Source organism: Medicago sativa, chromosome 8 (assembly GCF_051527215.1).
Source record: "Medicago sativa cultivar Bolivia chromosome 8, Bolivia_mono, whole genome shotgun sequence".
NCBI classification, from domain to species: Eukaryota; Viridiplantae; Streptophyta; class Magnoliopsida; order Fabales; family Fabaceae; genus Medicago; species Medicago sativa.
This window is the reverse complement of record NC_140756.1, coordinates 86,896,481-86,924,312: the sequence shown is the minus strand read 5'-3', so window position 1 is coordinate 86,924,312 and position 27,832 is coordinate 86,896,481. Positions and strand designations below refer to the sequence as shown.

The 27,832-nt window shown below is 32.0% G+C and overlaps 3 protein-coding genes and 1 long non-coding RNA gene across 4 annotated transcripts; 2 read left to right on the top strand and 2 right to left on the bottom strand.

Annotated features, from left to right (window-relative positions):
- Positions 1-359: 359 nt before the first annotated feature.
- LOC146902769 (putative protein phosphatase 2C 13) lies at positions 360-2,668 on the top strand. The gene is made up of 2 exons (XM_085739408.1): positions 360-694; positions 1,384-2,668. Exons 1-2 carry the CDS (start codon positions 548-550, stop codon positions 2,380-2,382), a joined length of 1,146 nt encoding a protein of 381 aa, XP_085595534.1. The 5' UTR covers positions 360-547; the 3' UTR covers positions 2,383-2,668.
- Positions 2,669-4,062: 1,394 nt separating this feature from the next.
- On the bottom strand, positions 4,063-5,619 carry LOC146902768 (uncharacterized). Its single transcript, XR_015024228.1, has 2 exons — positions 4,992-5,619; positions 4,063-4,899 (listed from the first exon to the last, which is right to left on the bottom strand). It is a non-coding gene; the product is annotated as an uncharacterized LOC146902768 (long non-coding RNA).
- Positions 5,620-19,246: 13,627 nt separating this feature from the next.
- LOC146902767 (dihydrolipoyl dehydrogenase, mitochondrial) lies at positions 19,247-22,249 on the top strand. The gene is made up of 2 exons (XM_085732337.1): positions 19,247-19,579; positions 20,704-22,249. The coding sequence occupies exons 1-2, from the start codon at positions 19,322-19,324 to the stop codon at positions 21,952-21,954; spliced, it is 1,509 nt and encodes a 502-aa protein (XP_085588463.1). The 5' UTR covers positions 19,247-19,321; the 3' UTR covers positions 21,955-22,249.
- A 1,573-nt stretch (positions 22,250-23,822) lies between these two features.
- On the bottom strand, positions 23,823-26,202 carry LOC146902766 (craniofacial development-like protein). The gene is made up of 5 exons (XM_085733236.1): positions 26,053-26,202; positions 25,737-25,817; positions 25,529-25,653; positions 25,239-25,424; positions 23,823-24,593 (listed from the first exon to the last, which is right to left on the bottom strand). Exons 1-5 carry the CDS (start codon positions 26,063-26,065, stop codon positions 24,225-24,227), a joined length of 774 nt encoding a protein of 257 aa, XP_085589362.1. The 5' UTR covers positions 26,066-26,202; the 3' UTR covers positions 23,823-24,224.
- Between the last annotated feature and the right edge of the window lie 1,630 nt (positions 26,203-27,832).

Sequence of the window (27,832 nt, the reverse complement as noted above, 5' to 3'; positions counted from 1 at the left end):
ATGTAATAATCAAATGGTGTGTACAGCTTAGCCTCAAAAGCAACATAAAAATAAAATAGGAGTAAAAATGCACTACATCATGTTAATCTGTTGGCGACTTTAGTTAATTAAGTTTGGTAATAAGCAAAAACAATTTGGAAGGAAGATTCAGGAACCGACCGAACCGAACCGGGGTTTAATCTACTTGGCCCACAGAAAGAAGCGTGTCGATTCCCCGTTCTTGCCCTCTAGTTTCACAACGACCACATATATTTAATAAAGGGCATTCTAGACTTTTCCTGAAACACGTAACTAACTTTTGTACACAAGCGCGTTTCGACTCATACATAATTCACCCTTTTGCTTGCTTTTAAGTACTTCTTCTTATTTCCCCAAACAACTCTCTCTTCACACCTAACTCAACACAAACCCTAATTTCTTCTTACTCATTCAATTTCAATTTTCAATTTCAAACAACTCCAAATTCCAACAATTCAATTTCCCAGTTTCAAACCATAGCTTAGCTTCTGTTTTCTGAGAAAGTGATTTTGCAAAACGGCGTTTGAAGATGGTTGCCGAAACCGAATTTATATGTCAACAGAGCATTTCTATGTTAGATGTCAAGTATCATCTTTGCGTTACTCAAGAACACAACGTCAAGGTTGATGTTTCTCCCACCTCTCCTCCTACCTCTTCTCTTCCAATCTTTGCACATGTAAGCCTTTTCTCTTATTCTCTCTCTCTATTTCAATTCAATTCATATTTTCACCTTTCGGTGTGTATTTTGATTGTAATTGAATTCATACACTTGTTTTGTTTTATTTGGTTAAAAAATTGGTTTTTCCGTGACCCTTTTAGGTTATTAGTTGTTGAAGCTTGATCTTAAATTTGTGGGTAAATTGGTGTTAATCATCAGTATGGATTTAGCTATAAATTTTCCCTAGTTTAATTTCAATTTTGAATTAGGCTTTATGAGTTTTGTTTGTTTGATAATTGTGGGGAAGTCTAATACTCATGTGATGTTTGCTGAGATTGTTGAAACTGAATTTGGAACTTCAATTATGAATTGGGTGTTGTAAATTTCCTCTAGTTTAATTTTGATTTGAACTAGGATTTATGATTTTTGTTTGTTTGGTAATTGTGGGGAAGACCCAATATTAGTATGATGTTTTTTGTGATTGGTGAACCTGAATTTTTTAACTAGAATTTTGAATCGGGTGTTTTAGTTTAATTTATGTTGCATTCATTTGTTGGCATCAATTTCAATTGAATTAGCTTGCTGCAATTTTAGTATATTCGTTATTCCAACTTCTTCAAACTACTATTTTAGTAAATTTGTTATTCCAAACTGTTTCTTAGTACATTGCTTTAATGTTGTGCTGACTGCATGTTTTTGTGTATTAGGCTGTGAGTTGCCCTGAGATCATTAAAGATTCCATATTGGAGACCCCTGCAAAGATGTTTATCCCGAACGTGCATTCTGGTAGCTATACTGATATCGGACCACGGGGATCAATGGATGATGAACACATTCAGATAGATGATCTAGCTTGCCACCTTGGATTTGTGTCCAACTACCCAATGCCAAGTGCGTTTTATGCGGTTTTTGATGGGCATGGAGGGCCTGATGCTGCTGCCTTTGTCAAGAGGAATGCTATGAGATTATTTTTTGAAGATGCTGACATGCTTCAATCATATGATACTGATGAGTTTTTTCTAGAGAAGTTGGAGGATTCTCACCGGAGAGCTTTTATACGGGCGGATCTTGCATTGGCTGATGAGCAGAGTGTTAGTAATTCATGTGGGACGACAGCACTGACTGCACTTGTACTCGGAAGGCATTTGCTTGTTGCTAATGCTGGTGACTGTCGAGCAGTTCTTTGTAGGAGAGGTACAGCTGTTGAAATGTCTAAAGATCACAGGCCAAGTTATTTACCAGAACGAAGGAGAGTGGAGGAATTAGGTGGCTTCATTGATGACGGATATCTCAATGGTTATCTCTCAGTAACCCGTGCCCTTGGGGATTGGGACTTAAAATTTCCACTTGGTGCTGCATCTCCTCTTATTGCCGAACCAGACGTTCAACTGGTTACATTAACAGAAGAGGATGAATTCTTGATCATTGCGTGTGATGGGATTTGGGATGTAATGTCTAGCCAAGTTGCTGTTAGTTTTGTTCGCCGTGGATTAAGAAGGCACGGCGACCCCCAGCAAAGTGCCAGAGATCTAGTCAAGGAATCATTGCGCCTAAATACATCAGATAATCTTACCGCGATTGTTATATGTTTGTCTCCTGTTGAAAAGTTTGCTGAATCATGTCCGCCCCAAAGGCGAAGATTCAAAGCTTGCAGTATTTCTGAAGAGGCTCGTAATAGATTGAAGAGCTTGATAGAGGGGAATTGACTGTAAATGCAATTCTTGTGATTCACAAATGTTTTTTTGATTAAAAAGTTAATCTGTTTTCAGGCTGTTCAGATATATGTAGACAAAGCAGTCAACAGTTTTGTAGGGATAGAAAGTTATACTTGGTGAGGGGTAGAGGAGGTTTAGCCTTGGACCTAGTATTTAATTGGAGGGGTGTTTATGGGTTATTATGTTGGTATCTGTAGAGACAGTTGTAGCCTCTAAAGACAGTTGTAGCTAAATTTTGGCGTAGATTAAATCCCTCATTATTGTGGTTTTGATTACACATTGTTGATTCTGTAAATATAAATGATTTGATTTAGGCCATGCTTGAATAAACAACCTAGTTAAAGGCTTATACAGTATAAATGCTAATGTATAAGTTTTATTTATAACTAGATCTTTGACCCGTGCGCACGGGTCTTATGAGCCAAGATAATCAGATAGACAATAAAACAAAGGGAAATGCTAACTTGTGCCCTTGGGGCACAAGTTTAGAAACTAAACATAGAAATTTTTTCTTGGAAATTGTGCATTCAATATGTTAAAAGTTTGAAATTTTGTCTTTTCAATGCAAAAGTTATTTTTTAATTCCATTTTTAGTTTCTTAACTTATGCCCTTATGACACAAGTTAACATGACCCTAAAACAAAATATGTCGTAATGAAATGTAAAAAATCAAAAAACATAAACTTTTTTTCGGAGTCACGAAAGAAACCAACATAGCATAATATTCTATTACAGAATAATAATGTTACAACTAAAAGATGAAAAGAGTTTAAAGACAATGTAACATATATTAAAGAGTATTGTATATTTCGAAATACTTCTTTGTGCACGAAGTTAGATGTCACATCAATATCTTCATTATCTATCAATATTTTAAGTCCTTCTCTAGATGTAACTCTAGATACAACAACATATAGCTGTCAATGTGAAAATACAGACGTTGAGAGGAATAACCCACATGTCGCAATGATTGCACCTGACTCTTGTTAATAGTCGTGACAAATGAGACCACTAAAGGGAACCGTGGTTTTTGAAACTTGAAAGGAACTCGGATGTCTGAAGGTGATAGAGATAATCGCGGTATAAATACTTTTTCTACAACACTACTACCAGATATTATTTTACCCTCCAACACGTATTTTCCACCTTGCGATGCACGGGAAAGTTCATGTTAAATAAATAGTGCTGTCTTAAATAAACCCTGATCGATGAGATAAGCATTAGATAAGTGGTTAATCACATATGGTTTAGTGGTTAATTAAAAAAATAGTAAAAAAATAATATAAAAATGGTGGTTAAAGAATGTGTTGTTTGCCTTACTCTCAAGCTCAAACTTTAAAATATAAAATAGTAATATAACTGTGTAAATTGAGTTTAATTTATTTTTAAAAATATGCAAGTACATCAGTTAAAATCAAATTATGATGATGCAGATATTTAAAAAGTTGAATATGATACTGTGTTGGTTAGGCAATATTTGCATCTTACATTGAACCTTATAAGAGATGCATAAACAAAATGTTTAAAATTACTGTCTAGCTTTAACCAAATTTTTTTTTTTTAAGGAAGCTTTAACCAATTTTTTAAATATACCCTTTCAATTATCATTAGTTTAGAACAAATTCATAAAGTAAGCATAAATATATCATAAACGATGTAACAAAAAAAATATCCTAAACGTCATATCACATTATCTTCAATGCATCAAACAACTATTGATGACCCATTTACAAATCAATGTGAAATCATGGACAAATTACACCCAGATGAAAACATTTGCCACAAATCAAGGCACAATACACTTCAAGCATACAAAGGTAAATATCAATACACCTATGTCTATTGAGAACAATGCATCCCCTTATAATCCCACACAACCAAAACAGCCATTGGTGGTTATAATACAATAGCATCATCACTTCTCCATTTCATGCAACAGAATGTGGGGTAGGGCTATGCCTTCTTCTCTTTTGCACCTACAAAAGATAACCAAAAGACAGACAAAGAAAAGAAAAAAGATATGCTAACTGCAAATCCAATGACACTCATGAGACAAACCAAAAGCAATTGTTTTTAGAAAAAACTTGACACAGCAGTACCACAAATAAACCTACACCCCAAAGAAGCGTAGCATCATTGCAAAGAGGAAGAGAGAGAAACAGCTTTCCTGAAAAAACATAGTCAACCATGATGGAGCCAAGACAGCAAGCTTGACGGAAAAAAAGAAAAATAATTCTACAAAAAAAAAAATGATAAAAGGGGCAATGTGAAATAGAGAGAAGAGGGAGGGAACAAAAAAAATTAAAAGGAAAGGAATCATTATCAATTGTTGGAGAAATGGTTGTTTTGTTTGGAAGCATTTTGATCACAGGAACATGAACCCATTTGATGTTATGAATTGAGGAAACCCAAAACAACTTTGGTTTCAGAAGACAATATTGTTTTAGCATCATCCAAGGAAGAATACCAGGTCCCGTCTTCTTCTTAATCCATGTCACAATAGCTTCTCTGCATCACAATCAAAAAAGAAAAACTCACAAATAAAATTGAATAAAATTTCAATAATTGAAAGAGAAAATTCAAATATGAAAGATTATTACTTTGTTCTTTGATTAGTATAACTCTTATGAACACCATCAATGAAGAAAAGAATAGTGGGAAAACCCTGAACATCAAATTTCTGAGCAACTTCATTATCTTCAGTCGCATCAAGTTTCGCTAAAATGACATTTTCATCCTTCAATTCAGTTGCAGCAGCGGCGTATTCCGGTGCTAATGCTTGACAATGACCACACCATGGTGCGTAGAATTCAACCAAAACGAATCGGTTTTTGTTGACTACGTCAGTGAAGTTTGTATTGTATCATTCAAAACGACGACGTCTTTTTCGTCGAATTGAGGGGGTTGGTAGGTTTCTGAATCTTCGTAACCGGAGAAATCTGTCATGATGGTGGTGGTGGTTTGATCAGCCTCTGGTTCGTCTAGGAAACTGAGATCTTCATCGATATCATCTTTGCATAGAATGTGGGTGAAGGAGGAGAAGAAGAGAAGGGTAGTGAGAGATAGGAAAATGAGAATTCTCATTGGGAATGAAATTTGGAGAGAAATGAAACGAAAAGAGAAATAGAGGAAGAGAAGAAGAGAGAGATCTATGTGATGAAAGGGTAAATTGATGCATGAGAGAAAAATAATTCTACTAAGAATGCTTCTGCTGGGCCGCAACACATGAGAGGAAGAAAAAAAATCAAATTCAAATAGGCAATGGAATAGGAGGGAAAAATATTATGGTTATGTGGGATTAGCAATTAATGACAGGTTATTAGAGGGAAAAATTAGGGTTAATGATAGCATGACCTAATAAGCATTTAGACTAAGGGATAAAAGATAAAATAAAAGCAAACTGTTTTTTGAGGGAAAAATAAAAGCAAATGTTGTCATTTAAGTTACAAGTCATTTTTCATAAATAATCATGAAAGCTTATGGAAATGTGATAACTTGTTTTTAATAAGCGCTCTCAAGGAGTGTTTACAGAGTTTTTCTAATTACACCTTATGTAATTCTGGTTACACCTTAAAATGTCAAAATTATCCTTGCGTAAAATTTAATTTTCAAAAAGTCTCTTCTTTCTTTCTTTCTTGGTTACACCCCAAAACCTCTCTTTCGTCTTTCCTCTTCCAAAACCATAATTCTTCAAGCAGATTTATCACTTCTGTGCAAGATTTCAAAGAAATTTCGAAGCAAATAAGGTTAGCAATTTGTGTTCTTCAATCGATTATGTTTTTCTTGTGTGTTTTCAAGTTCCATTCCATTGCTAACCACGTAAACATTTTCTTCTTCGATTATGTCGCTGAGTGCGTCAGTATTTTATTCTTTGATGTCCATTTACAAAAAAAAAAAAAAACTTTTGAAATTGAGATAAACGATGGAGAAGACTTGATTAGACTCTAAACTGAGTTTAAGTGTACATCTAAAAGTTCAACCTTGTTCAATGATTCTACACAATCTCAATCTCAGTTTAAGTATGTACATGTAAACTTAGTTTAAATAGGTCCTGTAAAATAAGTTTAAGTGTACAGACTTAAACTCAGTTTATGTAGGTCATGTAAACTCAGTTTAAGTAGGTTATGTAAACTAAGTTTACATGAACCTACTTAAACTGAATTTAAGTTAACCTAAATAATGTAAAATTGAAACCGCGTACAATGCAGTTTAACAAGAAAATTGAAACTAGCATTCTTGAAGAAAAAAAAAATTCACTTACTTATATGCAATCGAGTATGGATGAAAGATGTTTTGTTCACTCTTTAATCTTCCATAGAGATTGACTGAACATCAGGATTGTTTGATCGTTTGTGGGTGAAAGAGGGTGAAATTTTAGAGTGACAATGAATGAAATCAAGATTTTAAGAAAATTTATATAAAAGGACAATTTTGGTATTATCCAAAACTTTTAAGAAAATTTGGGTGTAGCCAGAAATTTATGGGGTGTGAATAGAAAAAATCGTGTTTGTATCGGTATATAAGCTTATTAAATAAGCTAATAATAGATTAGCAATTTGAATAAAATACATTAAGGCAAATGTTAACTTGTGCCATCAAGGGCACATGTTAAAAAACTCCTTATAGAAATATATGTATCAAAAGTCGTGCAATTGACTTCTTAAATGTTAAAATATTGGAAAATGTTAACGAGTGCCCCCGGGGCACTGGTTAAGGAAGCTGAAAGAAGAAAGTGAAAATAAAAAAAGACATTTTTTAATTTTTTAATGCATTAATTACACAACTTTTAAGGCAAATATTACTATATTTGCCTCCTTAACCAGTGCCCCGGGGGCGCTGGTTAACAAGACCCTAAAATATTATGATTTTCAATGCAAAGTTGCTTTTTTTTGGGTTATTTAACATGTGGCCTTAGGGCACAAGTTAACATGACCCATGGATTAATTATAGCCTCCTTAGGTTAATTTCCGTGTTAGTCGATGTGGGATTCTTGAGAACTCAGAACATGCTCACAATTACCCCTTCCCTTGCTACCCTAACAAGGAAGAACTTACTTTCACAATCTTCATATTCACTCATCCACATACACACCCTATTTGGAGTTTGTAATCTTTTCTCTTCAATTTCATTTGTTTAACATCTTTCTATATTTCTTCATTATCTCAAAGCTTGAAAATTAAACATGTCATTGAAGCTTTCCTTCCATAGAAAGACACCAACATAGTTTGTGGCCAAACCCTCTTTCTCTGTTTGGACATTGGCTAATTCCTGTTTTTTCTTTGTTTTTTCGCTTCATGAAACTTCTATTTTGCTTTCTGCTTCACGAAGAGACTTTGAGAACGTGAATTTTGAATGTACATATATTCATGATTGAATAAATCATACCCGTAAGACTTGTTATCCGATTAATGGAACGTAAATTTTCGGATGGTTGTCCATAAGTCTTAGCTCAATCGGTAAAATGCCGAAATTGTTAGACCGGACACTATGACCGGAGTTCGAACCAGTGGCGGAGCCACTCAAGGACAAGGGGAGGCCACGGCCACCCCATTCTTTTTTATTTTTTATTTTTTTTATATATACAGAAATTACCATACTATCCCTTACTCAAATGAAAATTACAAGTGGCCCACACTCACTTTTTTCTGAAGCATCGCGTTCTTTTCTTCTTCTCTCTGGCGACAGAGAACGCATCTCATCTCACTCTCCCTCAGGCTCCATGGACCTTCATTCACCACCCAGAACGCGTCACACTTCCCTTTTCTGATCCTTCCGTCGCTCACGGTTCACTCAAATTCATCTCTCAGTATCTATTTCGTCCTTCTCCGACTCCATCTCTCCACAAAGGCACAAACCCTAATTGACAACTGTAAGTGAAAATCCTACTAATTTCATATTTTCACTTTGATTTTCGAATCCTACTATCTTGTTTGGTGTTGAATTTGGTTTTTTATTTGGTTTCACCTTCAATTTTCCATAACCCTAGTCAAAACAAAATGGGGGAAATCAAAACTGAATTACAAAAATTGAAATTGAAACTGTTTTGATGGAGAATAGGGAATCAAATTTGATTTTGGAAATATTGCAGAGTTTGAGTAGGGAATCGAAATTGTGTTTGTGTTGCTAGTTAGACTTTAGTAGTTGATATTACAGCACTGTTATTTGCTTTTGGAAATAGTTACAAATCATTAATCATGTATAATGTATTGTTAGTTATCAAATTTGAATATTAGAGTAAATGAGTAATGTTGCTAGTTAGTTACAAATCACTTGATTTTTTGTTGAACGAAACCGAAATGGGTCGTATTTTATATTATATGATTTATATATTTTAGTTTATTTTGATTGCGGCCACCCCATAATTTTTTGTCTGGCTCCGCCACTGGTTCGAACCCTGGTAGCTCCACTTGTGTTTGTGAGTTTATAATGACTTTGTCATTTCGTCTATCTACCAAAAAAAAATCGGATGGTCGACATTCAAAAATTCAATTGATTTGGAAATTTTATTTTTATTACTAGGCAAATTTTGAGGAATGTTCGAATAAGTTCAACGACTAGAATTTGTGGTACTAAAAATTTGATCAGGGCCGTCCCTATGAAACTGGAGGCTCGGCTCTCATAGTAAAAATAGGCCCCTAATAAAAAAAACCTACAATTTTTTTTAAAAGATTAATCTTCTATTTAAATTGAAAATAACAATCGTATAATGATTATTAGCCACAAAAATCAAACTTAGCAATTATTTTTACTAAAGTCGTGTTTTTTAACTTAGAAATAGAAACATGGAACATGATTTTTTACTTAGAAATTGAAACATGTTCATTTTTCTTTTTTGAGTGGGGGTGGGGATATTGAGCAATAATTTTTTTCTTGAAGCCCATCACTTTGGGAGGCCCAGCTCGATTGAGCTCTTTGCACTTCCCAAAGAACGGCCTTGAACTTGATGATTAATAAGTTCATTTGTTAGTTTTTTATTACAATTCTTAATGTTATTGTTATTTTTCGAAGCTGCCTCATGTTATAAAATTTAGGGTTAATAGGCTTTTACCCCCCTGTAATATAGGTGACTTTTGATTTTGCCCCCTAGGAAATTTTTTTTTAGATTCCGTCCTCGTAAAATGAAGATTCTTTGGTTTTGCCCCCTGAGCCAGTTGAGTCAGCAGAATCTCCTACGTGGCACGCGACGTCAGCAGATTCTGCTGACGTGGCGCGCTGACTGTATAATTATTTTTATTTTTTTATTGGGGTACACGTGGCATTTTTGTTTGTTTTTTTTTAAATAATTAAAAAAAATATTAAAAAATTCTGGAAAATTGAAAAATTAATAAAAAAAATTAAAAAAATCTGGAAAAATTAAAAATTAATAAAAAAAATTAAAAAAAATCTGGAAAATCTAAAAATTAATAAAAAAATCTGGAAAAATCAAAAATTAATAAAAAAATTGAAAAAAAAATTAAAAAATTCTGGAAAAATGAAAAATCAATAAAACAATTGAAAAATTCTGGAAAAATTAAAAATTAATAAAAAAATTGAAAAAAAAATACTAAAAAAATCTGGAAAATCTAAAAATAAATAAAAAAATCTGGAAAAATGAAAAATTAATAAAAAATATTAATTCAGAGAAAATAAAAAAAATTCAAATACATTTTTTAATTATTTTACACGTCATTTATAATTATTTTTTTTTTAAAATAAAAAATTTTAAAAAATCAGAAAAAAATTCAAAATTCAATTTTTTAAAAAATGTCATATTTTTTTAAAAAAAATTTAAAAAATCAGAAAAAAATTCAGATTTTATTATTTAAAATTAAGTTCCAGAATTTTTTTAAAAAAGGAAAAAAAACACAAAAATCATGAAATTTAAAACATATCTCTTCTTCTTCTTCTTCTTCTTCGATTTTGGTGTTGCTTCATCCATTTCAATTTCATCATCTTCCATCCTTCACCTTCTGCATCCATTAAATCTTACTGGGTTTTCTAATTTCATGAGATTCCAATATGATTTGAATTGTGAAAAGGGAGTATGAAGCATGTCGATGAACAAATCTGGAATTAACATCTTCAACTATGCAAGCTGCTGCAATGGAGTTGTTTTCATTTTCATATTGCTGCAATTTTAGATTCTCAATTCATGTTTTTCCTCCTTCACTTGCCATTCACTCGCTATTCAATCCCTCTTCTGTTTTTATGTAATAGCTTTTCACTAAAAATTCAATTTTTTAATTTTTTCGAATGGATATGAAGATGATTTTTGTGTTTTTTTTCAACATCTTAATTTCAGTTTTTTTTCAAAAAATTTAAATTTAGAAAAGAATTCTAAATTTTTTTTGAAAAACCAGAAAAATTCAAAAATTTAAAAAATCGAAAAAAAAGTTAGATTTTAAAAATCTTAAAAAACAGAAAAATAATCAGATTTTTTTCAAAAATTAAAAAATTGCAGACTTTTATTTTGAATTTTCAAAGACTCTTAATATATTTCGAAAAAATTATACAAAAATTTCAAAAAAAACCCAAATTAAATTAAAATTATAAAAAATCGAAAAAATAACATTATCTAATTTTTTTTATTTTAAAAATTAAGTTCAAGAATTTTTTTTTTAATCTTCAAAATTTCGTAAATTTTTTTGAATTTTTTAATTTCGAAAAAGATTTTATAAAAATTTCGTAAATTTTCCAGATTTTTTTAATTTTTTCAGTTTTTTTCAATTTTTATTAATTTTTCAATTTTCCATAATTTTTTAATATTTTTTTCAATTGTTTTATTGATTTTTCATTTTTCCAGAATTTTTTTATTAATTTTTGATTTTTCCAGATTTTTTTATTAATTTTTTAGATTTTCCAGATTTTTATAATATTTTTTTCAATTTTTTTATTAATTTTTAATTTTTCCAGAATTTTTAAATTTTTTTAAATTTTTTTTATTAATTTTTCAATTTTCCAGAATTTTTTAATATTTTTTTTAATTATTTTTTTAAAAAAAAAAACAAAAATGCCACGTGTACCCCAATAAAAAAATAAAAAATAAAAATAATTATACAGTCAGCGCGCCACGTCAGCAGAATCTGCTGACGTCGCGTGCCACGTAGGAGATTCTGCTGACTCAACTGGCTCAGGGGGCAAAACCAAAGAATCTTCATTTTACGAGGACGGAATCTAAAAAAAAAATTTCCTAGGGGGCAAAATCAAAAGTCACCTATATTACAGGGGGGGTAAAAGCCTATTAACCCTAAAATTTAAAATATTTTGGGTAAATACGTTGCCGTCCATGAGTTTTTTTTTTTTTTTTGAGGGAACGTTGCCGTCAATGAGTTATTTGCAGTACATAAGTTTATACGTTATAATAAAGTTTTATAAATTACGCAAGAAAATGACCTTTTACAAAAGAAGTCTTTTTCTAGAGAGTAACAAATACCTGCAGAAAACTTTTACCCCAAGAAAATAGAGAGAGTAACAAATACCTACATTTTACCCCAAGAAAATATCCCAAATTCGAATGGTTGTAACCACGAAAAATACTGTCATAATCTCGGCATTTATCAGTTGAAAACTATATATGAAGGTGTTTAGACTCTAATCTTGTGTGTGTGTGTGCGGTCTCAAAAACAGGACAGACAAACCGAATCAATTTCAGTGACCAAACTTTTGGCTTAGTCAACTAAAAATAACGGGAGACCCGACGAGTCAAGCTTGTTTTGCTGCCCCTGCCTACACCTATCTACATGTCAAGAAAATTAAACAAATGAAATTGAAGAGAAAAGATTACAAACTCCAAATAGGGGTGTGTGTGTGTGTGGATGAGTGAATATGAAGATTGTGACATCAAGTTCTTGATTGTTAGGGTAGCAAGGGAAGGGGTACTTGTGAGCATGTTATGAGTTCTTAAGAATCCCAATGCCTATTACAAGATTAACCATGCAAATCCAAATTTTAGAGTGAAAGTGTTGTATCCTACTTCATCTATATACACCAAATGCCAAAAATGTCGCAATCCAGTCGTTTGTTAAGATTAATTAATTTTCTAAAAGTACTTATTTGTTTGCTTGTGTTTTTTTGTCATTTTTTCAAGACATGCATACAACAACGCATGTGATAAATTTAATTAGTCAAAGAATTTTATTAACAAGCAGTTGCAAATTTAAGAGTATCTAGAAAATGAGTTGCTAGAAACAATTATCCTTCAAACGGTACAAATACTCCTACAGTTCTACCAAGATATATACATTTGTGCTTGGTTTATGATATATTATATCCTCCAAGAAACCAATGCTTCAAAAAATGTTCACTGAAATTCCTTTTATACATGTGTTGATTTGTATCATGCTGAGTTTGATACATGTTTGCTTGTGTTTAATGTTTATGATGGTAGAGTGAAAACCTTGTATTCTACTTCTTCTATATACACAAATGCCAACAATGTGGCAATCCAGTCGTTTGTTAAGTTTAATTAATTTTCCAAAAGTACTTATTTGTTTGCTTGTGTTTTTTTTTTCAAGACATGCATACAACAACAACACGATAGAAGTTTCATACATTTTAATAATTAACTGTTATGGTAGAAATTTCATACATTTTAGTAATTAAATGTTGTAATTGTCATTAATGTGATGATTTGAAATTCAAAATCGTGTTGTGAAGTGTGCAAATCAAATAAGTAGGGTTAGGGTTTTCCATTTAGGCTGCAATGTTAAGTAGGATTAGAAATAAGTATGTTAGAGAACAAAAACAATTGGTCTGGGCCCTGTTTTGTTTTTTTCTTTTAAAAGTTTCTTTTTAACCAAAGATGAAAACGTTGAAGAACAAAACGAGTCAATTAGCTTAGTTGAAACTAAGAGAACTCAGTGTCAAAAGTAACTTTGACATTAATTGCAGGAATGTCACAAATGTTCATACATTCCTGTAATTTCAGTATACTTTTGAAGTTTTGGTCAAAGCATTTCGGTGAACATTTGCATACCCATTTATGTAAAGATTAAGCAAACAATTCTTTATTAAAACAAACGAGAAAAAAAAAAAGAGAAAATCATAACACCCTAACAAAATCCTTGATCTTAATAATGATTCACGATTCTACAAATTAAGAAAATGAAACTAAATGAACATAAAAATAGAACACGATTTCTTTGCACTGAACACATAACTAACCATAATTGTGACATGACAATAAACTAAATGATGATTGAGTTTCTCGTATGTGGCTTCTCTAACTTTGACAATATGCGTTGTCCATTGAAGATAGAAGAAGAGTAGTGTGCGACGACGTCTGAGCCTTCTGTTCAGGGGTTTGCGATTTAGAATGAAGATAGAAATTCCAAGTGGTTTTGTAATTTAGAATGAACTAGACTCTTCACCCATGCTATCGCACGAGTCTATTAGAGTTGAAGATTTATATTTTTTAACAATTGATATTTATGGTGTTATTTACATGTTAAACTATAGTATATGACACTTATATTATGTTCAACATAAACAATCAAATATAATGATGTGGAACACGACAAATTTATCACAACATTCACTGTTATAATAGAAGTTTCATACATTTTAGTAATTAAATGTTGTAATTATCATTAATGTGATGATTTAAAATTCAAAATCGTGTTGTGAAGTGTGCAAAGTAGATGGAAGTTAAGTGTAATAAACCTAATAAGTTTTGGCGCCCAAATAAGTAGGGTTAGGGTTTTCCATCTAGGGATGCAATGTTAAGTAGGATTAGTAATAAGTATGATAATGTTAAGTAGGATTAGAAATAAGTATGATAGTAGGAGACTTCTGTATATAAATTTTTCAGCAATGATTTCAAGTGTTTGAGAATTGTTTCAACATAATTATATGATTTATTATAGGGTTAAATATATTTTCGGTATTTATAAATATACCAACTTTTTGTTTTAATCCCTCTAATATTTTTCTTCAACATTTAGTCTCTATAAAATTTTCAATCACTACTTAGAGTTCCTATTTTTTTTTCCAGAGATACTTAGAGTTCCTATTTTTAAGTCAATTTTTGTATTTTTTAATAAAATTTTGAAGAAATGCGTATAATATTGCAAAATTCTCTCCAAAAAAAAGATGAGAATTTTTTAACCAAATATAAATTAAATATGAATTTTTAACCGCTAAAAATATAAAAATTCATATTTAATTCATGTTTTGTTAAAAAAATTCTAATTTTTTTTGAGAGATTCTTATAATATTATAATTTTTTTTGCAAAATTTTATTCAAAAATATGAATTCTATATATGAGTTTATTTTAAATGAGGGACCAAAGTAAAGATGAAAAACTTTTGAGAGAGTAAAAGTTGATGAAATTTTTTAAAGGGACTAAAACGAAAAGTTGACATATCTATAAACACAAAAATATATTTAATTTAACCCTTTATTATATTAGTTACACCCCGATTTTACAAAAATGTCTTTCAATTTGTTTTAGATTTTCATTCATTACCTTCTCTTTCTTCCCCTTTTCATTTTCTTCTCCCTCTCTTCTTCCTTTGCCTATCTTTTCATCTCAATTATAAATTGAATACCTTAATTCAATGGCAAATTAGCGATGTAGATGGAATTGCAATTGGTAATGCCACCTGAATTGAAATTAGACTTGTTAACAATTCTCTTGGTGGCATGTAGTGTGTTACATAATACTCATCCATTTTTGTTATACATTAGTTTTAGTGGCATTTGTTTGAGGCATCAGATGGCTTAGTACAAGCTTGATCTTTTCTTGTCATTGTTATTGGTTCTCTCAAGGGTCCATCTTATATCTATATGCCTATGACATGGGACAATATCATCCTTGGACATCATAGAAGTCTAATCAGTTATCTTTTTTTTTATATGCAAATGAACCCGTGAGTGAGTATGAGAAGCACTACATATTGAATTAAAGATTTTCCACTATTTTGTCGTTTGGAGTGGAGCCAATCAGTTGCTGTTGTCCAACCAAATATTCAGGCCTTGGTAAGATGTGTAAGGCCGTTATTTCGTTATCTTAGAAATTGTAAACGAATGACTCAAAATTGCTGGTTTTGAAACATGATATGATAGAGCAATCTACAACTCCAAGTATCAAATGATCACAGTGTTGATTATTCAGTTTCAGTTTAAGATGAAATAAAGTCTAAATTGATCTACTAATTTCTTTTGTTCAAGTGACAATGAGCTTAATTCTCTCTCTTTACAAAAGATCACGAGTTCAAGTTTTGTGAGAAAAACTGTGGAAAAGTTGTTTTTTACTTAAGTTTAATGAATTTCATTAATCTACTCTACTAACAATATATGAAAATAAAGTACTACCAAAGTTACTTAACTACCCATACCTAATTTTCTTCCAAATTTTTTCCTTTACAACTTTAAGGTTATTTTTGTCAAATCCACTATCAAAACTCACTTTACTAAAATTCACTTTCTCACCTATCTTTATTTAATAATAAAATTTTCTATCTCATCCCACTTTCTCACATTTTTTTATTTAATAAAAAACTTTTCTTTTTCATCTTTCTTTATTTATAATAATAAACTTTTCTCTTTCATCTATATTTATTTAATAATAAACTTTTCTCTCACCTTTATTTTAATAAACTTTTCTCTCTCAATCTCACTCTCCTCTCTTATCTTTTTCTTACCATCTTTCTTCATTTTTCATTTTCTCACTTCATTTTCAACTCCATTTTCTCTACTAATTTTCAATTCAGTTTTACTAACAAGTTTTTTTTTAAAGGAACCTAACAAGTGTTGTTGTTATAACAGAATATGATTTTGTATTTTACAATAACACTATTATAAAATACGTTAATTATGTTTTTTCACGGGACGCATATTAATATTTTTCACACTCAAACATATTAGTAAATAAAATCTATGATTATTTTTATTTATTAGCTTTTTTCATATCGTCAATACTAAAACATGAACAATATTATAATATACTATGATTAATCATACTTCAATTTTTTCTGTTGTTTTTTTTAAATGTATCCCTAAAAAACCCGTTGGAGTGTACAATTGCAACACGATACCCATTTTAATAACTACAACGAGTGATCAGTTTTAATTAGTATTTTTTTAATATCACTAATTTAACACCACGATTGCCTAGGTTTTATTAATATATTAATAAAATATATGTGGGTGTATGGACTATATATTAATAAAAATATATGAGTAATGTTTGTTTTATGGGAATATATTAATATATTCTTATTTCTGAAATTTAATGGGAACTATATATTGATAAAATACAAATGAGTATATGAACTATATATTAACAAAAATATATCTCACTATATTTTTTTACGGGAATATGTTAGTATATATTTATTTATGAAATGTATTTTCATTTATTAGCTTTTTTAATATTGTCAATACTAAAACAAGAACAATATTATAATATATTATGATTAATCATACTTCAATTTTTTCCCTTTTTTTTGAAAATGTATCACTAAAAAAATCATTGGAGTGTACAATTGTAACACGGGACCCATTTTAGTAACTACAACGAGTGATCAATTTTAGTTAGTATTTTTTTAATATCTCTATTTAAACACCGCGACTGCCTAAATTTTATTAATATATTGAAAAAATATATGTGGGCGTATGAACTATTTATTAATAAAAATATATATGTGAGTATATATTTGTTTTACGGGAATATATTAGTATGTTCTTATTCTGAAATCTAATGGGAACTATATATTGATAAATATATATGAGTGTATGGACTATATATTAATAAAAATATATCTCACTATATGTTTTTATACGGGAATATGTTAGTATATGTTTATTTGTGAAATGTATTTTCATTTTTTTTTAATATCGTCAATACTAAAACAAACAAAAAAAATTATAATATACTATGATTAATCACACTTCAATTTTTTCCATTGTTTTTTTAAAAAATGTATCAATAAAAAACCCGTTGGAGTGTACAATTGTAACATGGGACCCATTTTAGTAACTATAACGAGTGATCAGTTTTAATTAGTATTTTTTAATCTTTCAAAAAAATTAGTATTTTTTAATATCTCTATTTAAATACCTCGACTGCCTAAGTTTTATTAATATTAATAAAGTATATGTGGGTGTATGGACTATATATTAATAAAAATATATATGAGTATATGTTTGTTTTGCGGGAATATATTAGTATATTCTTATTTCTGAAATCTAATGAGAACTATATATATTGATAAAATATATATGAGTGTATGGACTATATATTAACAAAAATATATCTCACTGTATTTTTTTACGGGAATATGTTAGCATATGTTTATTTATGAAATATATTTTAAGATAACAATATTATATAATCAATTAATTATGATTTTTCACGGGATGCTTATTAGTATTTTTCACACCAAAACATATTAGTAAATAAAAACTATGATTATTTTTATTTATTAGGTTTTTTAATATCATCAATACTAAAATCTAATATATATAATTGTTCATATTAAAATTTAATTATTTTATAATTTTTTATTACTAACGATCAATATATACATTATTATGCTTTAAATGCTTTACATTTTTTCACTATAGACAAAAAAAATCACTATGCCAAGTGCATCCGAGACGCGACACGCGGCGGAGCCGCGGCCATACAGCGCGGCGAAGCCGCGCTACCCGTGCTGTAGCACGGGTATCTCGACTAGTGATAATGAAGAAAATACAATCAGAAATGTAAGGAAAATAATGCGATGAGCGTAAGAGATATATGTTCTAGTAGAATGGGCACTATCATTAGCTGATCATCTAGTTAAAACAACTTGATAGTTGTTGTGTAAGAATTGTGTCGCCGCGCAAGTCACCATTGAGTCCTTTGCATCCTCTCACAACATCAAATTACGTTTCTTCCCAAGACTAAGACTCCATGCTATGATAGCAGATATTAGTCATTGGTCCATTATATAAACGCTCTAAACAGGCTTGAAAGCATCGTCAAAACTTCTTACTCTAAACATAACAGCCTCCAAAACATGTCATAAATTTACCTTTTTCTGGCAAGCAATGCAATCAATACTTTATGTGCACACAAGGAAAATATGCCCAAGTGTGGGAGAGATTTATTTCACATTACATAAATATCACAGAGCCTAAAACAAATCATAATAAAAATAAAAAGCTAAATGAATTCATTTGAAAAGTCAATCGGTGACTACTACTTTGTATAAAATTTTGTTCATGAAAACAATTTTTAAAACTAAAAAAAATTAACATAAAACTATAGCCATCTATTAATATAATGTACACACATTATTTGTTTCAAGAATAAAATAAACTTCAGTCATTGGTACTTGGTGAGATAGATTTAATTCCTCAAATCTAAATCTCGAAACCCAACTTAGCATTATTTGAACTGTAGCTAGGAAAAGAGAGTTTTTTTTTTTTTTTTTTTGAGAGGAAGCTAGGAAAAGAGAGTTGAACATGTCCATATATCAATATTAATAATAATGTGACATATTATGTCACTTGTTATTTACTTATAATTTTACTTAATCAAAACAAATGTGGTGAGTATATTTTGAGTTCACACCACACACTTCAATCAAATTAGGCCGCAGCCGCAGCCAAGTAGAGAATATTATAAAATAAAATTAAAAAAAAAAAAAACATTATCATAACAAAAACATGAACGGTCCAAGTCTAAACTAGTAAGAATAGAAAGCAAAGGCTGAATTTGCATTGCAGGTGAGGGAGAAATAAAAAGAAAAATAGTTATATTAAAAAATCCCAATAATGGCCCTCCACAAAGGCATCATCCAATGACATAAATATTTCTTGGACAATAATAAAAATAAAACAATAACAATTAATTAATTTATAAATATTAAAGAAAATAGGTTTTGCTGTGTGTGTGTGTGTTAGGTTTGAGAAAAAGAAAGAGTATTGCGTTTTGTGTGAAATAGAAGAAGAATCTTAACGATGGCTATGGCGAACTTGGCTCGTAGGAAGGGTTCCGCTCTTCTTTCATCGGCGGAGACTCTCCGTTACACTTTCTCTCTAAGGTCAAGAGGTTTCGCTTCCGGATCTGATGAAAACGACGTCGTCATCATCGGTGGTGGTCCCGGCGGTTACGTCGCCGCCATTAAAGCTGCTCAGCTTGGTTTCAAAACCACTTGCATCGAAAAGCGTGGTGCTCTTGGTGGTACCTGTCTCAACGTTGGTTGCATCCCTTCCAAGGTTCCATTTCGATTCACTTTTCTACTACTTCCTATTCATTTTTTCTCATATAGATATAGATGTGGATTATACATGATTATATGATTTGATTTTGTTGTTGATTTTTAATTGATTAAGTTGAAGGAAGTGTTGTTTTTGTTATTTTCGATTTTTGGAATCTCAAGTTAGTTTTTTCTGCTGAGGTGGAGAGTACTTTGATTTTGGATGAACATCGGTTGTTTATATTTCTGTGTCTTTGGTGCTTTTATTAGTATTGTTCTATGTAATAATTGAGTGTAATGCAAGTATGTGCTGTTCTTGATTTAATGCCCTGTTTGGATAAACAGCTTAATTTGCATTAGTGCTTATCATGAATAGCGCTTATGTATAAGGTGCTTCTAAAACAAAAGATAAAATAAGGTTTAAATTGCTTTCTTATAAGCTATAAGCTGTTTTCTTAAGCTGTCGTGGAGAACTTATGGAAATAAGCTGAAAACAGCTTATGGACATGTCATACGTTGTTTACAGTAGTTCTCCCAAACAGTCTCGCAAGTGTTTTTAGCAGTACATGAGCTCTAATGAGTCATTCTAAACAGACCTTTCATGTCTAAGCGCTTGTCTTAACCGGATTATTAGATTTAGCTGGATGGGAGAAATTATAAATTTTGTACACTAAGTTGCATTTTCTTAGTTGTATGTAATTTACTTAACTTTTCGTAGAGTCATTTGGTATCTTGAAATCTCTTTTTTAAAGTCTACTCTGGCTTCTTTCTAAACTTGTATTAACCTCTTGGTTTCCTGTGTCAAGTATTTTTTAATTTACAAATTGATGTGCTCCCAGATGTTAGAGAGTAAACATATTGTTATGGACCGTTGATTAACGAATTGAATGTGTATATTGCAAGCATATTATATTAAATCATTGGTATGTTGTTGCAATAACAACTCTTGATTTTCTCACTTTAGGGGAGCCAAATTGTATGTTAAATGATATGGTCTGGAATTGGTGTTTGACATTACACAATGCTTTGTTTGATCCATATAGTCACCCCACCTAGTGGAATATGGTTTTGGTTAGTGTTGTTGCTGTGTCCCCATGTATTATTTTAATAGTAATTATTATTTGTGTTGCCTTCATATTTCAGGCGCTTTTGCATTCTTCCCACATGTACCATGAGGCTAAACATTCATTTGCCAACCATGGGGTCAAATTTTCAAATGTGGAGATTGACTTAGCTGCCATGATGGCGCAAAAAGACAAAGCTGTTTCTAATCTGACCCGGGGTATTGAAGGCCTATTTAAGAAAAACAAGGTAACATATGTCAAAGGATACGGAAAATTCCTTTCACCATCTGAGGTCTCTGTAGACACCGTTGAAGGTGAAAATACTGTTGTGAAAGGAAAGCATATCATTATAGCCACCGGTTCAGATGTAAAATCTCTACCTGGCGTCACTATTGATGAAAAGAAAATTGTATCATCAACAGGGGCTCTCGCATTGACTGAAATCCCCAAGAAGCTTGTAGTTATTGGGGCAGGTTACATTGGGCTAGAGATGGGCTCTGTATGGGGACGAATTGGCTCTGAGGTAACTGTTGTTGAGTTTGCATCGCAGATTGTTCCATCCATGGATGGAGAAATCCGGAAGCAGTTTCAGCGTTCTCTTGAAAAGCAAGGCATGAAATTCAAGCTGAATACCAAGGTGGTTGGAGTTGATACTTCTGGGGATGGTGTGAAGCTAACTGTTGAACCAGCAGCTGGTGGTGAACAGACCATAATTGAAGCAGATGTTGTCCTTGTATCTGCTGGTAGGACTCCATTCACTTCTGGACTTAATTTGGACAAGATAGGAGTTGAAACTGACAAGGTAGGACGCATTTTGGTAAATGAAAGGTTTTCCACAAATGTCTCGGGTGTCTATGCAATTGGTGATGTAATTCCCGGTCCAATGCTGGCACACAAGGCAGAAGAAGATGGAGTTGCTTGTGTTGAGTACTTAGCTGGTAAGGTTGGGCATGTGGACTATGACAAAGTACCAGGTGTTGTCTATACAAACCCCGAGGTTGCTTCTGTAGGGAAGACAGAGGAGCAGGTTAAGGAAACTGGAGTTCAATACCGTGTTGGGAAGTTCCCTTTCATGGCCAATAGCAGGGCGAAGGCAATTGATAACGCTGAAGGACTTGTCAAGATAATTGCTGAAAAGGAGACAGACAAAATATTGGGGGTGCATATTATGGCACCCAATGCAGGAGAACTCATTCATGAAGCAGCCATTGCATTGCAGTATGATGCATCAAGTGAGGACATAGCACGTGTTTGTCATGCACATCCAACAATGAGTGAGGCTGTTAAAGAAGCCGCAATGGCCACTTATGACAAGCCAATTCACATTTGAAGAGCCTGTTGCTTCTTTATTCTCTTGTTTTCATTTTTGTCCAAGGATTTTACCTTGACTTCGAGAAGATACCTTGTGTGTTAAATTTAGATTCAGGTTTTTATATACAAATTAGCTCTTCGTTTACATCTATGCATATGCATAATAAGATGAATTATTGTGTTGATTTTATCCTTGCTGAATAATATATATCTCTCCTCTCAGGAGCAATCTTGTAATTTTGACAATTGGGTGAAAACAATTCAATCCCACGATTCTGACCAACAATTTGAGTGATCCATATGATTTATTTTCATCTTCCTTTGTTCACTTGGTTTAAGTTGTCAATGAGTCTCAGCTGAAAACATTTAGTATTTCGCTGAAGAATCAATTTCTGTGTGAAAGCCGTTTGCACTTGCTTTGACGAGTTTAATGTTTCTGCCTAGAACTCAACGAATCTTGCAGATTGGATATGAAGAAATATCCAAACAAGGAAATATTTGCAAAATAATAGTAATTTTAAAGAACAAATTTCTTAAAAATAAAAAGTTGAAGAAAAATTTCAAATCTGGGTTCAAGCCTCCTGTTTAAAGAGTTGAAAGTTGGCCAGAGTCTACATATTTCAAAACTTTTGATGGGATTAAAAGTCATGTGATTTGTGTTCCGCTTTGCCTGTATGAGTATAGGTTAAAAGATGAGTTCCAAGCTTTATGAATCACACAATAAGTAGACTTCTTTGATATGCATCTTCATATTGATAAGTTAATTAGGTTAACTCCTCACTCTGGATAAGAATTTAACCATAACGAGCGTTTTAGAAGATTGAGAGATCTACGAGGTTGGTATTGGATGCAGACTGAGTTATTTGATTGTAACATGAGTTAGTGTTGAATCTAAAGGCGTGTTAAAGATGACACATATTTGCAAGCCGACTCTGCTAGCTGAGATTGGGATTCAGTGACTTTGGTGGCGGGAAAGTCATCGTGACTTCAGTGTAATTTTATGTATTTTATGAAAAGAAAGAAAGAGAAATGATAGATAATAGAGAGAGAGTCATTAACTTTCTCGTTTTAAAGATAGCGTATTCAAATCTGTAATTCAGATTAGTAGGTTGGCCTAAAACCATGTTTAGTTGGTATTATATATAATAGTACTAACTAGGTTGATAAGAGCACAATTATTGGTGGTTGCATTGCAAGCTTTAGCCAAAGTGTAGCAAAGTCTAGAGAAGCATTGATGATTGGCTTAATATGTTGTGGCTTTACTCAACCACATTTCCAACTTATGCAACGTTGCTTTTCATTTTTTTTTTCTCGAAATCTTTCTGAATTAAAATACAAATTTGAAGTATACTGTGATATTAGTGCGACCCATTTTAGAGCTTCGGATGGGTGGTATGAATATTTGAAAAATATAATTGAGTTGTTTAAATAATTTAAAATTGTAAGGTAATATAATATATTGAATGGAGTCTATTTATACCACCAAATTGAATGGAATGGATGTGAAGTGTGGAAGGAGCAAGTTTTTGTAGAGAGTAGTCTGAATGCTTTTAGTTTATTTTTATTTAGAGATTTCTAACAAAAACACACAATCACGTGCTATTAGGATGTCTGCACTTCGAGATACGCCTGCAATGAGGGATGGATTTGGTGTTTATCAATGGATGGCAAAATGAATAGGAAAAAAATAGTCTCCAAAAGCAAAACTTTCGAATGATTTTGATGCAGGAGCAACTATCAGTGAATTCATTTAGTTAAAACTATCAGTGGCTTAAAATTTGGTGCACAATGAATGTCATCGATTCAATTGCAGAATATGGGATAGCAAAGGTAAAAGATTAGTATATTCATCGATCTCTTCTGGCTTGAAACCAGACGTAAAATGAGTTTTAAATGAACTAATGTCGGTCTAAAATTGATATTGATCAATGGCTTAAAAAAATGGATATTAGTCATACACAAAATGATTCTTGTAAGCTAGGAACTTCACTGAGTTGTGAATGACATGTTCTCTGAGGCTCACTTCATGGAATTTAATGAACTAATGTCAGTCCAAAATACATCTGTATATTTTAGTCTCCTGTTTTCCTCATCCATATTAAGTACCATGTCATTTGAAAGCATTCCAAATCTTGAACCTCAAAAAGAATCATCACCCACTGATGTGATCAAAATCTTTTTTTCCTCTTCAGAAGCCAAAACATTTCCAGGAACACCAAGATAATAAACTCATGACAAAACCATAAATAATTCGCCAAGGTATCAACTCCATACTTCAACTGCCTTCATTTATACAGCGTCGTCTTGCATATCTGGTCGCTTCCTGGATTGCAATGCCAATCGTGCATCCCTCTCTCGCTCAAATTCACGGTAATCTGTTCGCTGCAAAAAGGAAACCTTATCCAAATACTGGTTTGAACTCTTCTTGTAAGTATCAAGCTCATTTTCCAGTCCTTTATTTTCTTCCTTAAATTCTCCCCAGTCCTTTTTGGTCTTATCAAGTACACTGAGCTTTGTTTTCTTCTTGATTTGTTCAAGGACAGCATCCACAGCAGAAGGTGCAGGAGCTTTGGCTCTTTCAATTGCCTCCTTTGAATCAGAATCCACAAGCTTTTTATATTCAATTTCTTTACCAGCAAAGTCTCGAACCTCAGTAATCTGATAATGGAAACAAATGAACAAACATTGAAACTCAAATGTAATATGTAGGTTCTATGAATAATGAATAATGGTCAGTCATCAACCAAACATGAATTCAAACCACTTCAAATGGAAAATTGTCCATTGTATGGTATGCTCAAATTGGTTGGACTAAACAATATGCAGCCCTACTATATCAAATATTGGAACCAATGTTTTATTTTTACGGTTATTGGAACCAATGTTGTCAATTGCGGATCACGGAAAATGGCAGTTGGTTCTAATTCTGCTACGCCGCAATGCTATAACCGCTATTTGACAACACTTTGTACTAACTAGCATACCGCAGAACAATGACGATTTGTTCAAATTCCACTATGTTATAACAGGGTTGCTATAGCCGCTATTTGACAATACTAATTGGTGATTGGAGCAGTAACAAACAAGCTAAGCCAGTCCTATGTCACAATTTTCTTGGATATGATTCTGCATGTCTTTATATCAATCAACTTTGAATGTAAAAAAATAAACTTAAATTCACACGTCTTTAATTTTGATCTATTTTCCTCTCCCTATTGCCTAAATGCACAAGGTTTTTCCCACTTCAGCTGGATTAGCACCTGACTAAAAATAGGAGCACTGGATAGATATCAATGTACTTACCACAACTTTCCCCCTGCTTGAGGCAGAAACGAAAGCATCGTCTTTCACCGCTGCAAGAGCAGCAGCAGCAAACTTCTTCCCTTCGTCACTTGTACTGCCTTCCAGCACACCAGGTACACTTTGAGGAGCACACTGCCCAGGAGATTCAGTTGTCTTGGGCGCCAATCCCAAATAAGACATCCAGTTCTACATTCACAATTTGAGTAGAAGGAAATCAAAATCGAGCTAATAAATTTTAAAACAGAAATCGCTATACAAAAATAAAAAACAAAACAACGGCAATGTATTACCGAAGATCTCTTCTTTGATGTGGTTTTTGCAGTAGATTTAGGCTTGCTTTTAAAACTGCTAATAACTTTATTGGACACTCCTTTATTCATTTGTTCCCATATGGCATCAACTTGAGCTTTTACTTCTAGCAACACAAAGAGCATATGAACAAGTTTATGAGCATAAATCTCGAAAATAAACATACTCATTACAGAACAAAACCCTCACCAGTAACATCCTGTTTTCGTTCCAGGCTTTCCCCTGGAACAGGTTCTTTGACAGATTTTGCAGAATTTCCATTGATTGTATCTGAAACAATAAACCAAAATTGTAATCCAAAGCAACAACTAGCATGAAATCAAACATTGCAATGACTATATATATATATATATATATAAATATGAAAAAGGAGTAAAAGAGGTGGAAAATTGTAGTGAATTAGGTTTTGTGTTTAGAATGTATCGAATTTCACTGTAACCAATCACTATGAAAAACAAATCTAGATGGATCGGAAAGAGAGAAAAAAGAGCGCGCAAGGTTTTACCGGCGGAACTCATCACTCCCGCGGCGTGACGATAGATAGCGAAGGAATGCAACCGAACCAGAAACCTTCCTTCTTATTTTCGTATCCCTTTTTTAACCATGGATACTGCTTGCTCGCTTTTAATCATTTTTTATGCAACCACGACCTAAATTATTTTAGGTATATATTTAAGGAAAATGTTAACGATTAAGGAAGCTAAAGAAGAAAGTGAAAATCAAAAAATACATTTTTTAATCTTTTAATGCATTGATTACACAGCTTTTAAGGCAAATATTACTATATTTGCTTCCTTAACTAGTGTCCGGGACACTGGTTAACAAGACCCTATATTTAATTAATCAAGTTTGGTAACAAAAATAAAAATGTTAAATTCCGTACATTTCAGTTGGTGGGAACAATGTATAATATATGCAAGTTTTTTTTAGTGATAATATATGCAAATTTTTTTTTTAGTGATAATATATGCAAGTTTAAAATTAAACTTCGGTCATCATAAAAAAAAATTGTTAAGCAAATATTTTATAAAATACTAATCCAAATCAAGAGCATTGGTAAGATTTGTAGTTTAGCGATAATGTAGGGGATGTTTATGTTTTTTTTTTATTTTTTTTTGAAAAGGGGATGTCCATGTTTGTGGTGCAATTTGATTCGGTTATAAAATAAAAGATCGTTCAATTTAAATAATTAAATATATGAGGTTAAGTTCGGTTTAGATGACTCCTAAAGTTTTCGTGGAAGGGATGATTAAATTTTGATGGTGGTGAACGAGCTTTAGAATCACCTTAGAAGCATCAAAATGCATCTATGAAGAGGATTTTAGTTGAGACTTTGAGATTCCACCTTAGAAGCATCAAAATGCATCTATGAAGAGGATTTTAGTTGAGACTTTGAGATTCAACTTGGTCTAAAATAAGGTCAACATCGTATTGAACTTGAATATGTGATTATAGCTCAAAATGATTTTGGGATTTTAGTGGTTTGGTGAGGATAATTCTATACCTTTGGTTTTGGCCATTTTTTCAGGTTTGGTGAGGGTTTTACCAAAAACATAGATTATGCTAACGTTTTAATGAAACTAGGAGAGAGATGTGAGATTGAGACGAACGTATGAGCTCATAAGGTTCTACTTGGGTGACATTGATATTTAGAGACACAAGTGACTTTGTTTCTATCTCTCTTCTAATCAATCATTTTCTCGTCATAATAATTTATTTTGATCATTTATCTATTATTCTTTCTTATAAAAAAAATACACTAAAGTCATCAACGTCTTCAAAACTCAATGTCATCCGAGTATTTTCGTTCAGAAAAGAAAATAGATTACTTTTAAACTTTCTGGGTGAGAGAGATCTTGAGAAGTTTGTTAGGCTCCTAGCTAGTAATGATTTACTAGCTGTTGGGAGGGAGAGGGAGAGAGAAAGAGAGAGATTTAAGAATTCTAGTCGTCGTATGCTTATATGGGTTTTTTTGTTTATTCTTAAATGAAAATAGGAAAAGACGATCCATGAGAAATAAATCAATGACTAAGTGCAAAAAAAAAAAAGACTAATTCTTAAACTTCATAAGCATTTCTGAAGTATCAAGATCAGGTTGACTCCTAACTAGAAGATTTTTAAAATTTTAAGAATCATTTTAAACTTGATTTGAAAATCAACATAAGTTAGAATTTTGCATGATAAACAATTTAGGTGCTCCTCCTCCTCCTCCTCGAGAGTGTGCTCCTCCTCGAGATCGCAGGTTCAATACTCTTCAGTGTTAATTTGGGTGGGTTAATTAGCTT

Excerpts from the sequence above, each read along its gene's own strand:
- LOC146902769 (XM_085739408.1), top strand. The coding sequence starts at position 548 with ATGGTTGCCGAAACCGAATTTATATGTCAACAGAGCATTTCTATGTTA. Across the intron at positions 695-1,383 it reads CTCTTCCAATCTTTGCACAT|GCTGTGAGTTGCCCTGAGAT; the intron begins GTAAGCCTTTTC and ends TTTGTGTATTAG.
- LOC146902767 (XM_085732337.1), top strand. The coding sequence starts at position 19,322 with ATGGCTATGGCGAACTTGGCTCGTAGGAAGGGTTCCGCTCTTCTTTCA. Across the intron at positions 19,580-20,703 it reads TTGGTTGCATCCCTTCCAAG|GCGCTTTTGCATTCTTCCCA; the intron begins GTTCCATTTCGA and ends TTCATATTTCAG.
- LOC146902766 (XM_085733236.1), bottom strand. Across the intron at positions 25,654-25,736 it reads ACGAAAACAGGATGTTACTG|AAGTAAAAGCTCAAGTTGAT; the intron begins GTGAGGGTTTTG and ends TTGTGTTGCTAG. Across the intron at positions 24,594-25,238 it reads CAAGCAGGGGGAAAGTTGTG|ATTACTGAGGTTCGAGACTT; the intron begins GTAAGTACATTG and ends TTCCATTATCAG.